General features: G+C 41.2%; 1 protein-coding gene across 1 annotated transcript; it reads right to left on the reverse strand.

The window, feature by feature from the left end:
* Positions 1–270: 270 nt before the first annotated feature.
* On the reverse strand, positions 271–11,079 carry LRRC31 (leucine rich repeat containing 31). The gene is made up of 10 exons (XM_030954637.1): positions 11,067–11,079; positions 10,451–10,705; positions 9,415–9,564; positions 8,865–9,032; positions 6,247–6,414; positions 5,222–5,389; positions 4,307–4,474; positions 3,055–3,222; positions 1,755–1,922; positions 271–593 (listed from the first exon to the last, which is right to left on the reverse strand). The coding sequence occupies exons 1-10, from the start codon at positions 11,077–11,079 to the stop codon at positions 271–273; spliced, it is 1,749 nt and encodes a 582-aa protein (XP_030810497.1).
* Between the last annotated feature and the right edge of the window lie 4,609 nt (positions 11,080–15,688).

Consider the following 15,688-nt stretch of genomic DNA (forward strand, 5'->3'; position numbering starts at 1 on the left):
CCCTCCATGGCCAAACCTGCAGCAGGTCCCTCTGACCCAGCACTGCTCTGAGGGCAGTGGCCTTGGCAATATTCACAGCATGAAGACTGAGTAGTGTAAGTGTAGCCCAGAGAATCTGAAAGGACATAATGAAATGGAATGATCTATGTTGCAGAAGGTCAAATAACAGTTTTCTATAACTGTGAAACTATTTCAAGTTTCAGTCTTCTGAGACACATAATGCTTGGTTCATGTGCTGCTCCCAAAAGGCCTTCCACACACCTCCAGCCTTCACCAACAGTCAAAACGAATGTTTCTTTTGTTGTCTTGATTAAAGCCTTCCATTTGCTTCCTCTGGGACTCTGAAAGGGCCCATCTTTGCATGGCCAGCTCTGCCAAGGCTGGCAGCTGGGTCAGTGCTGCCAACAAGTCCCCAAACCACAGCCCACAGTCCCGGCAGGACGATGGACTCAGGCTCACATCCAGCTCCGAGAGTTCCTTGAATGCTCCTAAACCTTGGCAGAAAACAGCCCAGCCTTCATCAGGGATGGTGTTGTTATAACTCAAATCCAGCTTCTGCAATCTGGCCAAGTGGCCATCTTGCCTCAGGGATGCTGCGAGAAATGAGAGACACAAACACAATTAATAGATCCTGGTAGCTGCTTTAAAAGCTTCTCAGAAAAGGGAATGGTATTTTAATACCTCATTTCAGCAGTCAAACAGCAAGATTTAACTCCTCAGCAATATAAAACCACTTGCTGCTAAGCTCAGAAAGATAGTTTTATAACAGCTGAAGGAGTTTACAACACTTAAAGCACAGGCAGTTCAAAAAGAACAAGGTACTGAGTTAAAAGTGTGTGGCAACCTGAAAACCTTGCAGTCAGTTGGAAGGAGGTTACATCAAGTGCCAATTGTAAGAGGCTGACCGGCTCTACAGGGAGATTTAGGAAAAGTAAAACAAGGTGAGGCTGCATGACTGACTACAACAGCCCCCTCTCACTGTGGGAGGGCCAAATATACCCCAAAGGGGTCTTTAACATATGATTGGCAAAGGAGACACCTATCAAGGGTGATGGTTTTTGAAGTCAAAAGTATTTGGGCTTCACCTCACCAGATTTTACATTCCAGGGCCTTACAGATGTCACACAGCTATTGCCAATGTCAGACACAAACCCCTGAGTCAGGTCCGCAGACTCGGAAGGATGAGTATAAAATTAGCAAGTGTTTAAAAGGATCATAGAATTTATTCCTTTATAAGGTTCCCATTCTCTAGCACTCCTTAGCAGCTGCTAAGAGGTGGGTGAAAACATTTCTGGTTTAATTCTCCCCCAACAGTCTGACTCCAGAAACCCGCCTAATGACTGGGAGCTGGTAGTGCCTGTATTCCTGGCTGTCAGCACAGATATTTTCTCTAAAGTACCAAGCCATAAAACAGCATCTGAGCAAAATAAAACTCCTCAAAAGCAGCTTTAAATATTTGATATAAAAAACAGACGCAAACCCTACATTTTCTAAATTATGCTGCTTTTTCTTTTTTTTAATAGATAAAAGTGCTTAAATATTCTTTGCATTTTAGCCTTTTCACCTTTTCCACTGGGCATGTCCAGGACACACAGAAAAATGAAAGCCCTTTGTGGGAAAAAATACTCCTGTATTTTCCATGTTTTCATTTGATTTATGCAAAAACGTGCTCAGCCCATGGAACAAGCCCCTTCTGAATTGTGGTCTAAATGCCCTAGTTCCTTTAGTGCTAGTAAATACCATGTTATACTTACTTAGAAGTGCCAAATCTTCAGCCAGCAGGTTACAGCTGCTCAGTCTTAACACTTGAATCTCCGTTGCAAGCTTTAGTGCTCCCAAAAGCAGCTTTAGGTTCCCACCAACGCACTTATTCCAAGAAAGGTCTAATATCTCCAGTTCAGGAAGGTGAAGGGCGGCCTCAGCTGAAAAGATTAAGACCAGCAACTTCTGCTTACTAAGAGAAAACAACATGGCCTCAACAGACACCTCACCTGCAATTCACCCGTAAGTAAGATCCTAACAGCCTGTTTGTGCTTCAAATGAATTCTTTTATCCCAATAAAAGTCAGACAAAAGTAAATAAGAAGGCTCTCCCTATAGAATCTATCAGGACTCTATGGAGAGGGGTTTTTTTGTCTTTCTATTCACATTATTGCCTTGGCCTTGTTGCATTGAATTAATTTAATTTAACAGCTTGCTTTTAAACCATTTTATATCAATTTAAAGACAGAGATTTTTTTGCTGTGAACTCACTATTTAAGGTGAGATGCTTTGTATCTTTTGACAGCTCTGATTTCCATGGTGTCACTCTTACATAACTGTAGTGATATAAACATAATACTCTTTCTGCAAGGACCTCTGACCAGCTTAGCTTGCTACTGCTTCTGCTGGAGGCAGTCAAGTCTTACTCCAGGTTTAATGTCACCAGTACACAGTATGAAATACAAGTGCCCAAGACACAGTAATTGAGAGATCCCTCTGTACTAAGATTTCATGTGCCATATGGAACACCTATCAAAGGCCACTAATCCAGAGATTTGCAATAAGTAGGCAAAAGAGGCTGAATTTACATATCCTGTGTTAGATTGGACTTTTCTTCACAGCTGTGCAATATCTTTTCCACCCCTGCAGTCATTTCCTCCCCCACCCCATCCTGAACTCTACCCCAGAAAGTTTCTACTGAAATTTTCACCTGCAGTGAGGTTAAATACTCTCAGTCAAAACTTCACCCCACTGAGTGAAGTGTTACATCCAAGCTATGATTACAACATAATATAAAACCATGCTTTTCTTTTTCCCCAAAATTAAGGGGTATATAAAAGCTCACTATCAGACAAAGCACTAAAAGCACTTCATCCCCTCAAGTAAAGTAGAGGAAGTCATACAATTCCCTTCCCTTGCAACCTGGTTCCACAAGCAGTGGTTTCATCACAGGCTTTTCACTCAGGATCTGAGGTATAAGGTAACCATGATCCTTGGAGTTAAGCCAAAGGAGAAGGAATGCTTTGTCCTACAGGGATACACAGAGAATGGGCATTTAAAGAAAAATTCATACCTAGAGATGAAAGCGACTCTTCACCTAAGCCACAATTGCTGATGGTCACAGATCTCAGCTTTGGTAAAAACCTGAGCCTGCCCAGAAGAGGATCTGATGAGAGTCCTACATTTTTATTCGAGGATAAATTCAGCTCTTGAAGATTGGAGAGTAAAGGTATCACCTGGGCTACAAAAACATGAAATATTTATTAGACAGTCACTGATCCATAACAAATGTGTAGTTGCATAGCCTGACATAATTGTTGTGCAGCCTGACATAATTTCTTTTCTTTATAAATCAATCCAAAAGTCAAGGCCAGCCAAGTTTTTACACCGAAGTTCATGGTGAGTAATGTTTTAGACCATAAATAGCCTTGTCATTTTCAGTAAAACTGTTTCAGAAGTTAAGTATTCCATACTATATGGAAGGTTGTCAGAACATGGCTTCCTGGAAATTTTCTGGGTGAAGTAGGGAATTTCCAAATGTCTTCATTGCTAAGACTTCTTTGTCTTAATGTTATTTTTCTCTATTATAAAATAAGTTAAAAATAAATCAGGATTGATATTACTAATACTGATTATTCCCTAAAGCTTCATCATCATCATCAAATCTTCAAGTTATCTTCTTTGTCATGGAAAATAGGATGTGGGCAATATAGGCTTTGAGTCACGGGATTTTTTGTTGTTAAGAGTAGAAACAAAGTTATGATAACAGAGAGAGAGAAATAAACTGTCTCACAAATCGATTGGGAAATGCCTTTTTCTTTATAGTAGTGTTTATAGTTGCATCAATTCAACCTGGAGAAAGTACACAGCAGCAGCAATGCAAGATCTCCTAAAATCACCTTCTTCTTGGTGTGCAGCTCACCAAGGGGGTTTTAGGCTGTTATATTTCCATGCACATACCCACCATAGATCCATCCAACTTATACCCCTGGGGGATCTGCCCCTGGATATTTCCTAAATTACTGATTATCAAAAAAAAGCGGTGTTTGGTGGCAGTTCCCACATTCCCATTGTGGGTCTGAATCACGGTGGATTCAGTTCCTTAGTTCCACATGGGGTCAGACGCTCTGAGATTTCCTTTTGTTCAGCAAAAACCCCATTCCATATTGATCAAGAAAGTTCTCCCCAACACTGCATTTTCAGAGCTGCCTAACAAAAAAAGTACCGAGCTCAGCTCTTCTGCCAGGCAGAATCTTTTATGTCTTCGAGATATTTTCAGAAGACAAAACCAAGATTCTTAATAAGTTTCCTCAACATGTCCTTACACAAAACAGTCATGTCCTCTTCTGTGACACCGCACTGATGAAGATCAAGGACTTCCAGATTTTTCAAGCTGGCCAAATGAGCTGTTGATGCTTTAAAGCCACCACCAATCTCTCTGTTACACGAGATGTCTAATTTCCTTAGCTCTGCAAGGTGCTGTAAAGCAGTGTCTGAAATGCAAAAGGGAACAGGCTGGTCACTGGCTGCCACAACAGCCCAGGTCAGGGCTTTGGCATTTATTTACTTCAACGTCAAAGTTTGCACAAGGTATTGCAGGCAAAGCTCCTGGGCTAAGCTGCAGTGTATAATCACAGCAGACATTCAGTAATGCAGCAAAGCCTCCCTGTCCATGCAGCTCCATTCTTCTCTGGGAGAGCAGGTGAAGGTGAGGCCAGCTCATCCCCCACATCCAGTCAATCCTCAGCCCTTTGCAGAAATTACTGCTGGATGTGCTCATTAATGCCAGGTGTTTTGCCACATCCACTAGGGAGAGACACAGATAACAAGACCATTTCATGTGGCTTCACTGGAAACTTTAAGTGGTAATGGTGAATTTGGATTTCCTTTGGAAAGCAGGATTAGCTTGTTAAAAGTTAGCTGGCCTGTCTGTGTCCTTGTCTATGTTCTGTCTGGGGAAAGAGAAAGCACATCCAGGGAGCCACAGCCTGAGATGTGTCTCAGATAAATGGTGTGGAGGGTGACTCTCCCCTCTGACTTTCACAAGCTTGAGCTCAGGGGAGATAAATTCAGCTCCTGCTGAAAGGCCCTGTAGTCTTTTACCAATCCTCAAACAGCAAATCATGATTGCCCATTATACCGCTAAACCATCAGCAAAATCCCACCTCATTGCCTTTCTTAAATGGTTTTCAGATGTACAATATATTCAGAATGAAAGTTTTCTGAACATAAAGTCTAACCTAAGCCCTGGAGGCTGTCTTGCTTTAATCCACACATGTGCAAGTTTAACTCTTTCAAGCCTGGTACATTTTTCAGATCCTGAGCAATAATCTTCATGCTGCAGCCAATGTTTTTGTTGATGGAGATATCTAATACTTCGAGGTTTGAGATCACATTTAGAAGTTCAGCTGGGAAAAAAAAGAAAAGAAGACTAGAATTGGTAATTGTCTAGAATACATACAAGATGAACCCTAGAAAAATACAGCACCATGATAAACAGGAAGACGTGGCCAGGGTTTGCCTGTCAGTGTGGTTTAAACTTGCTAATTTCCTGTTCTACCTAAACAACACAGTAAATAAAGACTGGGTAGGAATCATAAAAATCTGTGAAAAACATTTATAAAAATAAAACCGGAAAAATACAGGGACTGTTAGAAAAATACAGAGGAATAAAAGCAGAAATACAAACAGAAATAAAATTTTCTAATGAAAATACATAGGAATGTCTGTTACATATGGGGCTCCTTCTGCAGTGGAGATGAGAGTTATGGGGCTTCTCTTTACTGAGCAAACACCTTTTAAAACACACAATGAGATAAAAAGACCACACAGGATTAAGCTGCTATGGTGAGAGGATAGAAGGGAAGGATGGTCAGTGGTTGCCAATTCAGCCTTCCCAATCCTCAGACCTTCTTTTCAATCCCATGGCTAATTACATATTCAGCTCCTTAATTTTGAGCAATTAGTGTTGAAAATTCTGGCACACATTTTTTGCTTAAGGTCTCAAAAGATCCAGAAACCCTGGACCACTGAGGCAGCCAGACTGTGGTTTAGGTCTTCTCAACCCTCCCTCATATGATTAGAGAGAACATTTTTTCTTTGGAAGGAAGTGCACTAAATCCTCACATCATAAATACTGTTAACATGCAGAGCTTGAAATAAATTAACTTTTCACTGATATTGAGCTCAACACAGCCATTATCTAAGTCAAATAAGTCCAATTTTTTTGAAGCCAGCCTCAGCCCTGGTCCATGGACACACATACCAAGGGATTCTCCATCCTTTGCTGTCAGGTTACAGTCCGTCATTTTCAGACATTTTAATTTGCATCCTTCCTGAAGTTTTTTTGTCAGCAGTGATAGTTTTCCACCAATGTTACTGTTCCATGATAAATCCAGTTCTTCAAGCTGAGAAACAATTTCAAATGCTTCTCCTGCAACAGAAGTCTAGAATGAGTCATTCCATGTATCAATTTCAGTGCAAACAAAAATACAGGTTTGGAATATATTAAAGAGGAAGGTTAGCTACTTAATACTCAAATTCCTTTATGATGAATGTCTTGCCAGGAAAATTGTTAAATAAATGAATTATTGCTTCTGCAGCAATGTTGCATAAAATCTCACATTGTCTAAGGAGCAACATAGATCACAAGTAATTGTCACAGTGCATACAAACCTGAAATTTATTCAGGTTCCCAAACCCTCATCAGGCTGCTTGGCCTGTGCTGGGACCAGAAAGTCCAGTCTAGAGGGAAATCAATACAAGTGACAAGTCTGAATTTACTGTCCTGTAGAGTTCTGCTCTGTTTTATTTGGCAAATTTCCAACATCCTTTGTACTGCATCCACAGGTCATTTTAGAGGGAATGAAAGAATTCCTCTCACAACTATTTCTGAAACATGAAAGTTTCATTTCTGACAGGAATTTCTGAATCACTTCATAAGAAACCAAGATGAGCACTGTTTTGACTCAAACTAACTTTCCCATGATTTCAAGGCAGACAGAACTGACTTTTACTACATTCAGAAAAATCAGCGTTTTCAAGGCTTGACACACCTGTCAATGTGAACTGTGTTAGTGCTTATTTGAAATACTGACATCCCACTGTAAAATCCAGCTTCCTAACTTCCTCTGTAGAGGAGGGAGGCAGAGCATATTTGCATAAACTCATTCCCAAGAAAGATCAATTAATCAGACCATATGCAAATGTAATTTCAAAGTGTCATATGCATTTTTTTGATCTAAAGTCTAATAATTGAGAATTGTATTTTAATAGTAACATCCTTTCATGTCTCTGTGGTTTTCATAATTAATTTTTCACGAAAAGATTTATAATAGAAAAATAATTACTTCCATAAGTGAATATCCAGGTTTGAGAGGAAAGGCCACATTTTAATTCTTATTTTTGCATTTATTTTAAATTATTGCCTCGGTGTTGAATACTGAGCAATGCTCTACAGTTGAGAAGTGCAGCATAGCCTGTTTCTGTTTGACATGAAGACTATAGATTTCCAGACAAATTTTCCTCCCAGAAGATAAATAAATAAATATAACTCCAGGAATTGTTTCCTATCACCTTTCACAGTCAAGCTCTGAGTGACTACATAGTTGATATTATGATTATATTTCAGACATTGACTTCTAAACAGGATGTGCTGAGTCTACAAGAGGCCACATTTCTGCAGAGAGATGTGGACAAGGTCACACAGCCAGGATTAGCCTAAATACACAAGTTGTTTTCAAAATCACAGGCAAAATCAATGCCAACTGACTGTTGCTATGCCACGTGCCAAGGGCATCACATTTTGTCTGGAAATTCAAGTTCTGTGATCAATTTTCTGTCTGTCCCAGCAGATGCTAAACTGAACTTGGAAGGAAACAGCACTGAAGAACCTGGCAGGAAGAATCAATTGGAAAAATAACCAATAAAATTCAGAGGGAGAAAAAAACCGTCAATGAACAAAAACCAAGTCTATGAGAAGGGTTTGGAAAAGAATGAAATAAATCTGAAAAAATAACAGAAAATTAAATACAGATTTCACACTCATCAGAAACAGAGCAGTTATTTTCACCAGCTTTTGTAGAGATGCTTATTTCCTCCCCAGGAGATTGCATGACTCACTTTTGATCTACCACCATATATGTCATTTTATTTCTGAACCTTTCCTGGAAAAGGCTTGGATATGAATGAAATGAACAAAGCCCAGCTTTATAACTCAGACCCGTTTTAGAACTTTCAAAATAAGCAATGACTTTTATAATTTCTAATTGATTGTGTTGGCCCTTCTTTTAAATACAAACCACAGATCCACTCCGGAGTAAGTGGATCCAGGCCCGGAGGTGACGGAATCTGAGTGTGCAACACCACCTTAAAAACCTTTCCATCTCACACTTTGCAGAAAGCAGGGTGCAGGCATTCCAAGCAAAGAAGCAATCAGAGGAATAAACTTCTCCGAGACTTGAAAAAACAGTAAGTCATAAAGCTCTGAGGCAGCACTTCTAGTTTTAAGTCTTCTCCCAAAAAGACCATTGGGGTTTTCACAATAAGCACTCACCTGTCCTGCAGCTGCAAGACCTAAGCTGACCCTATTGTGATTGACTCTGCTTCTAGGCAAAAAAAGCAATCCAAATTCAAAATATCCTTTCCTGCAAATAGTACTGGATTCTCTTCCCTTCTGAGTATGAAAGCTTCACACCCTGAGGAATGAACTCTGCAGAGCTACCTGAAGGGGTAAGGTCACCCATAAGCCCAAGTTTCTACTGTTTCACAGCAGGAGTTTACTTTGCCCAGTGTGGAAGCAGCAGGAGTAGGATGTGGGAAGAGATGAGGTGGATTACATTAGCCCCAAGCTGTCTGGAAGTAAATGTAAATGCAATCCTGTACCTAAGGAGATGACATCCTCAGCTGTCAGCCTGCAGTTGTTAAGTCGGAGGACTTTTAACAGGCTCACGTGGTGAAGATGGACAGTGAGAGCTTTCAAAGTGCCTCCAACACAACCATTCCAGGACAGGCTGAGCTCTTCCAGCTCTGGGAGAAACGGCAGTAAAGAAGCTGTAAGGAAAGAAAAGAAAAAGCTTTTCTGTTTGCACATTTCTGCACACCCTGGATATCACTGCATCTTAATATTGACATGTTTTCTACAATCAATACAGAATTATAAAGCCATGACAATTTGTACCTCACTTTTCTTATCTGTAGCTCGAGTGTAAGGACAATCATCTGCTTCACAGACCTGGATGATTTCTATATTTATATATATTACATAATTGACATCATTTATTAATTAATATTTCTCAGGGACCTGGGACCATCAGATTAAATGTGAAAATGTATAAAAGAAAGGGAAGGGAAAAGAGGAGATGGAATAATAGAACAGGCAAATAAAAATTAAAGAAATACATGAAGTGATTATTTGAATAAAATGTGCATCTACCTAGCTCTGTTACATCTGCTGCACTTAGTGCACAATTATTTAGATCCAGATTCTTGCTGCTGGGTTTCTTTCCCAGTTTCTCCATGAACTGGTTAAATCTCTGCTCACCAGATGGTGACTCTTCTTCAGAAGTGTGATGTGAATGTCCATCTAAGCAACAGAGAAAAAGGGCCCTGGTTACCTCTGCTAATAAAGGTGTAAAACCTGCCTGAGGCTGCCAGGTGAAGACTTCAGGAAACGAATTAAATCTGACAATGAAGCAGGCTCCATTTTTCATCAATGTGGACCAACAAGGTGACTGATAAGATCATTATATATCAAATCAATACAAAAGTCCTCCCACATTTTCATTTAACATCTGTGTAAGGTAGTTCCTGCTTTTCTAAGCTTTGCAGAGAAAAAAAGAAAAATTACAGAAAATAGCAATCTACCCTCAGTAGCTACCCTCTTATCATTTCCCCAAACTGACTCAGACCCCTTAGGACGAAGGATGGTGTTCTAAGCTTCACCTTCCATCTCTCTTTGAAAAATAGTTCCATTTTCTCTGGAGTGGATGTAAAGAGTATCTTTGTGTGTACAAAACAACATCCATGAGGGATTCCCATTCCCTTCCCCTCCTCCTGCCCAGTGCCAAGTGATAGGAAACATCTGCTCCTGCTGTCTTCAGACTGCTTGAGCAGGACAGAGACCCATCTTAAACACAACAGGCCAAGCTACTGCTCAAAGCTTGGCTCTGAAACCAAATAAGCTCTGGAACAAATGACCTGACTTTAGCACTAACTCTCACATTGCAGACCAAAGAGAATTCACCCAAAGACTTTACTCTTCCTCAGCAATGTGGATCTAACTCCTTGCTTAGCACCTATCAAATCAGAGGGTAAATCCTTGATAATGTTCCAATCAGAAGTAAATCCTGACTAGAGGATAAACTGTAGGCAGCAAATACAGGATTTTGGTGAGCAGGAAAACAGCTGATTTTCTATGAAATTAAAATATTTACACATACACACGTGTTTCATTATTGTACCAGCATTACCTTCTACAGAGAGATCTTGCTTTTCACTCTGATCATCAGCTCCATCACTGCTTATTTCTGTTTCTTCAATTTCCCTTCTGTCCTTGCCTTCAGATTTCCCAAAGTCAAAGCTTTTGAAGAATTCTTTGATGGCTGAAGGCTGCTCTTTCCTTTTTTCAGGAGCACACTTCTTTCCTTGGAACTGTTTTATAACAAAGTCAAATGGGGAACTCTTTGGGTTGTCCTCTTCATGTCTACCCTGACAGTTCTGGTCATCTTTCAGGGGATCAGCAGACAGAATAAGTGTGAATTAGAATTAGAATTTAGTAATGTTTACTCTTGCTTACCTTTTTTCATAATGGGAGATGCACTGAGAATTTGCCACCATTGCCTCCATCCAACCATGTATCATAGCCAAGTGTTCAAGGGCAGAGCACTCACAATCACAAGAAGCTGAGGCAATGTTTAAAACCTGGCATTAATGTGTTGTTACAGTTGTATTCCTTAGAAATACAAAAATGGTACAAGCCAATGTACCTTGATGTACATGCACAGTTACTGAGCTGCACAGCAATCCTGCTTTCCCTGGCTGTGATTTCCTGCTGTAAAGAGGCATTATTTGAAACAAAGAACATACCTGTCTTTTCCATGGGTACATCTGATGTTCCCTTTCACACTTTCCAGTTTTTACAGCCCTTTCAGGCTTTGTGGGATAGGTGAGCCATGGCATGCAAACAAAACCGCACACCTTTCCTTAACAGGAACTTTCCATGCAGTTTTCTCTCACAAGTTTCTGTTTTCATCGGTTTGACAGCAGCAAGTCTGCACAAGTGTTTGTTGGCTCTTTCCTGGTATCTCTATTCCTCTGTACTCTATCCCAAAGTCTGCCGGTCCTGGGGCTGAGAAGTCCATTTAAATGCTCCGATCATGTCCCAGCTTAGATCGCTCTCAAGGCAGAAATCAGGAAGTGGCAGCAAAATCTTCCCTACTGCTCACAAACCACTGCATGCCCCGAGACAGCTGTTAGGAGAGGCTGAGTCACCGAAGAGATCAGATTACAAGAGTACCTGAAGAAAAGCTCTTTGTTTTCCCACCCCTTTTGTCCATACTGCTCAGCAATAGTGCTGGAGGCACAGCTCAGTCAGAAAAAGGGAGGACTGACATTCCTGATCATTTTAGGAGACACAAGAAAAGTCACAATCATCTTCTGGGCAGCACCATGATACATTACAATGCAATCATTGGACACACCTTATGCATACTTCAAACTCCAGTACACCTTTTTTTTGTCTGTCTGTCTGTCCTAAAGTCTGATTTCCTCAATGGTGAACATCACAATTTCTGTCTTTACCCTACTCATGGCCATTTATGCTGAATCTCTTTAGTCTTGATAATCTTTTTCAGTCTATGAGGTCTTGCCTTTTGCAGGCTAAACCAGCCAAACCTTCTCCCCTCCTGTGGCAAACTCTCTATTTCCCTTATCATTTCCTGCTCACCTTTGTCTGCACCTGGTGCAATATAATTTCTACTTCCTTAAATACAAGGGACCATCCACTGTCTGCATACAGTCTGTATACACTAAAGACATATGCAAACTGGAGTGATTTTGGTGAGGAATGATAAAGCTGGTAAACAAACCCAACAATTCCTTTGCAAGCAGCTGAGCAGACACCAGCCTGAGGAAGAGTTTGACTCAGGGTGAAACTAGACAAAGGATTCAGACAGGGTGGAATGAGGCACAGGGTGCTGCAAGGAGTCAACAGGGTAAGATGAGAAGAAAAAGTGAACATCAGGAAAATCCTCTTGCCCATGACAGGTACCATGCTGGGAAATATGTACAGCAGCTAGAAATGCACAAAACCATTGTGATCAACCATCTTACTCTGTAGAAAAGGAGGGCACACTTCTATTCCCAAACAGAAAGGATCTCCAAGTTGACTTTAGGGTTTTCTGACAATAGGAGTGGCTGTCCTGTCTCTGTTTCTGAAATCAGCATCTCACTACAGAGCTGTATCCACATCAGGAATTTGTGCTAATTCAGGTGTCCAGGCATCTCAGCTATGCAGACAAAGGAAAATCCCAGTATTTCTGTTGGTGAAGAAATGAATTTGACAGTTCTTTGTTTGTGCTTAACAGCAGAGTGACTGGGAATGAGGCAGAGACCAAGCAACCTGTGTCTGTGAGCATGTCCTGGGCTCTCCTGGCCCAAGACTTCTCAATGCCCACTGCAGTTCAATGAGAAGAAGGAATGGGAATATTTTATAATCTCTGTCCTATGGAACTGGGGAAATCTTTAAGCATGTTAAGCACTGATTACAGTGGTTAGGCTGGGCTAACTCACATGCTCTGACATCAGTATTTCAGGTGATGTGCTGCCAATTCAGAGGTTCTTTCACCACTTGAAGCTGTTGAGTGACAGTGACAATACCCCAGGGCACTCTGACAGCATCCCTGTAATTCAGTCAGAGGGGAAACACAGTGACCTGGTCTTCTCTTCCTAAAAAGCAAATCCTTTCCTTTTTTTACATCAGCTATGAGAGAAGAGGTGCCAACAGGATTATCCCCCCAAAAAAGCAGGCTAAGGAGAGCGAGGTGGCTGCGCTAGGCTGCAAACATGAGCAGCACTTTGCAATGGGCCCAGGCTGTGCTGTGAACATGTGAACATCACAACAGCCAGGCCCAGCCATGCCTCATTTGCTGCTCTGTCCCTCTCCTCCCTGCCACACTTCTGAACAGGTGTCCTGCTCCTGTCAGAGCCCTGTGTCTGCTTCCTGCAGCATGTCATGGACAGCACAGGGCAGGCTTAGCTTTTGGAGTTTAAAAATAATAGACGCCTTCCCCTTTCTATCCAGTTAAATGGCCTGTGACCATCTGCCAAGTGCTCAGTGTCACACTTGTTTATATCTACTCTTCCCTCTGTCTAGACCTGGGGCAAGGTTAGGAACAGAACCAATTTTGGAACAAAATAGTTTAAGTTGCATCCCACACAGCATCCATCGGGGAAAGATTAATGTGGATTTTTGTACTTTGCCTCATTGTGACTCCTTAATCCGGCATATATTCCAAAGAAATAATGCCATTAGAGGATTAGTGCCACAAGTTCATTTGAAAAAAAGGATTTGCAAACACTGAAATCCTATATTCTATGTGCTTAATCACTGAGTATCATTTTGGGGATTTCCTCTCCCTTTAGTAGTGTCTCTTTCAATGAAACCCAAGCAAATCAGCAACTCTGTTTTGGATGGCCCTTATTATCCACTAAAGGAAAACAAAGCCCCAAGCATCTGGTTAAAATAATAGAGAGTCTAAACACACTGGACTAAATCCATCCTTGCTGTCATACAATCACAGTTACATCAGGGAGGCACTCAGCCCAATATTTATATAGAATGCAATGATTTGGGATATCTATCTGTTCGAGATTTTTAGTAGTCTCAGTGCTGCAGCACTTAACAACACTGTGAGCCTTGCTTGCTTCCATGGCAGTTCCCTTCCCCAGCTTTGCCTCTGCAGGATTCTCTTGTTTGGCCTGATTTATTGGGGGAAGTTGCATGGAGCAAGGAATTAGTGGGGCTGGAAAAGTGTTCATTGCCCTATGGCTGACTTTGGCCGTTCCAGGTGTCACACTCTTGGACACATGTGCCAGGAGCTGCTGCCAAGGGACGATAAGGGAAGAGTGGCCTGGTCCAGTATCAGGTTTGCTGCCCTCACCTTTCCCAGCCACACGCATCAAACCATGCTCTCCACAGCTCTCTCCATCCTCTCTCTCCTGCTCTGTCCCTTCCATTCATCCTCTGACTTTGACCCCTCATAACCGAGGCAGGGGAATTCAGCCTTGCCCACACATCTGGGAATGCCTTGGCTGGCACTGAAGCTGAGCTGCTTGTGCCAAACATCTGTGTCACCCACCAATTTGATGTTGACTTTCTTTATAGCCAGGTGATCCACAGAGCCACAGGGACTGGCCTTAGGGCCAGACAAATTCCTTCAGAAGAGACTGCACACACAGTGGGCTGGAAGGACCATTCCCCAGGGAATGATGCCTGCCCGACCTGAAGGGGCTGCACACCTGGCAGGACAAGGCCAAGTTCAAGGCCAGGTTGGACAGGGCTTGGAGCAGCCTGGGAGGGGGGAAGGTGTCCCTGCCCATGGCAGGGGGTTGGAACTAGATGAGCTTTAAAATCCCTTTGAACCTAAACTATTCTGGGATTCTGTGATAGTGTCACAAGGGCTAGTGCTGGATGAGCTGGTTGTGTGCAGAGTTGTGGACAGCCCCTGTTGTCACTGATTTATTATAGAAGAATTCCAACCTTTGCATATTCCAGCCTGAGCAGCTAAACACGAACTGTAGAATTCTAAACCATATTCTTTTTTTCAAAGCCAGAATTTACATTACCTCCTATTAAATAGTAGTGACAAGTAGATTTTTCCAACTACTAAGTCATATTGAATATGCATTTTGAATTCCATAAAAAGCAAGACTTATAGATCTATTGCACAAAATGTACATTTATGTACATTTACAGTGCAGATACTTTAAACACTCAGATATCAAGTTACTCCTTTTAAAATGGAGTTACACAAATGCAAACAACTTTCAGTCTCTATTACAAGATACTAGACAGATAGAGAAGATTTTCAGTCTGGAAAATTCTTTTTGGTTGAACTTCTGCCAGGATTAATCCCCTTTCAGTTAATCATTTACATGAATGGACAATCTGCAGAGTTCATGCAAGGCCTGCAAACTATATTAATTACTAGAAACCTAATTACAAATCAACAGAGTCATAGGATCAGTGTTACCTCCATACGGTACCATCTGGTACAACGGAGCTGGATAGTTCAGCAAAACTCCCCAATCCATTCTGTGGAACCTCAACCTGAATATGTGTTGCCAGAGAGAGCAAGTTTATGCAGACATAGGAGCTGGTCATAAACCATTTTTAGGGCCATCCTTAATGACAGCATCCAATCCCTGTATTCTGGGTGCTGTTTCAGAAGTTACTTCCAAAATGTATTTGTTCAACACTTTTCTTTTAGAATGCGATACCAATGCTGTCATAACTCATATTTCCACATTCAAAAAATACCCTAAATCCATACAAAAGGTAATGAAAAAAATCACTAAACAAGCAAATATGAAAATATATCTACCATAAAATGCTTTCATTAAAGGTATTACGTGTACTGTGGTTTGCTTCACTAATTATTACTCCAATTTAAAAATGTCCAGAAATTCCATAAATGACAGGAACATGG

The sequence above is a fragment of the Camarhynchus parvulus genome, chromosome 9 (genome assembly GCF_901933205.1).
Source record: "Camarhynchus parvulus chromosome 9, STF_HiC, whole genome shotgun sequence".
In the NCBI taxonomy this organism is placed as follows: Eukaryota; Metazoa; Chordata; class Aves; order Passeriformes; family Thraupidae; genus Camarhynchus; species Camarhynchus parvulus.

Coding starts and splice junctions, on each gene's coding strand:
- LRRC31 (XM_030954637.1), bottom strand. Junction 6,415..8,864: donor TGAGGATGTCATCTCCTTAG/GTACAGGATTGC, acceptor CTTCTGTTGCAG/GAGAAGCATTTGAAATTGTT. Junction 4,475..5,221: donor AGACAGCCTCCAGGGCTTAG/GTTAGACTTTAT, acceptor TTTGCATTTCAG/ACACTGCTTTACAGCACCTT.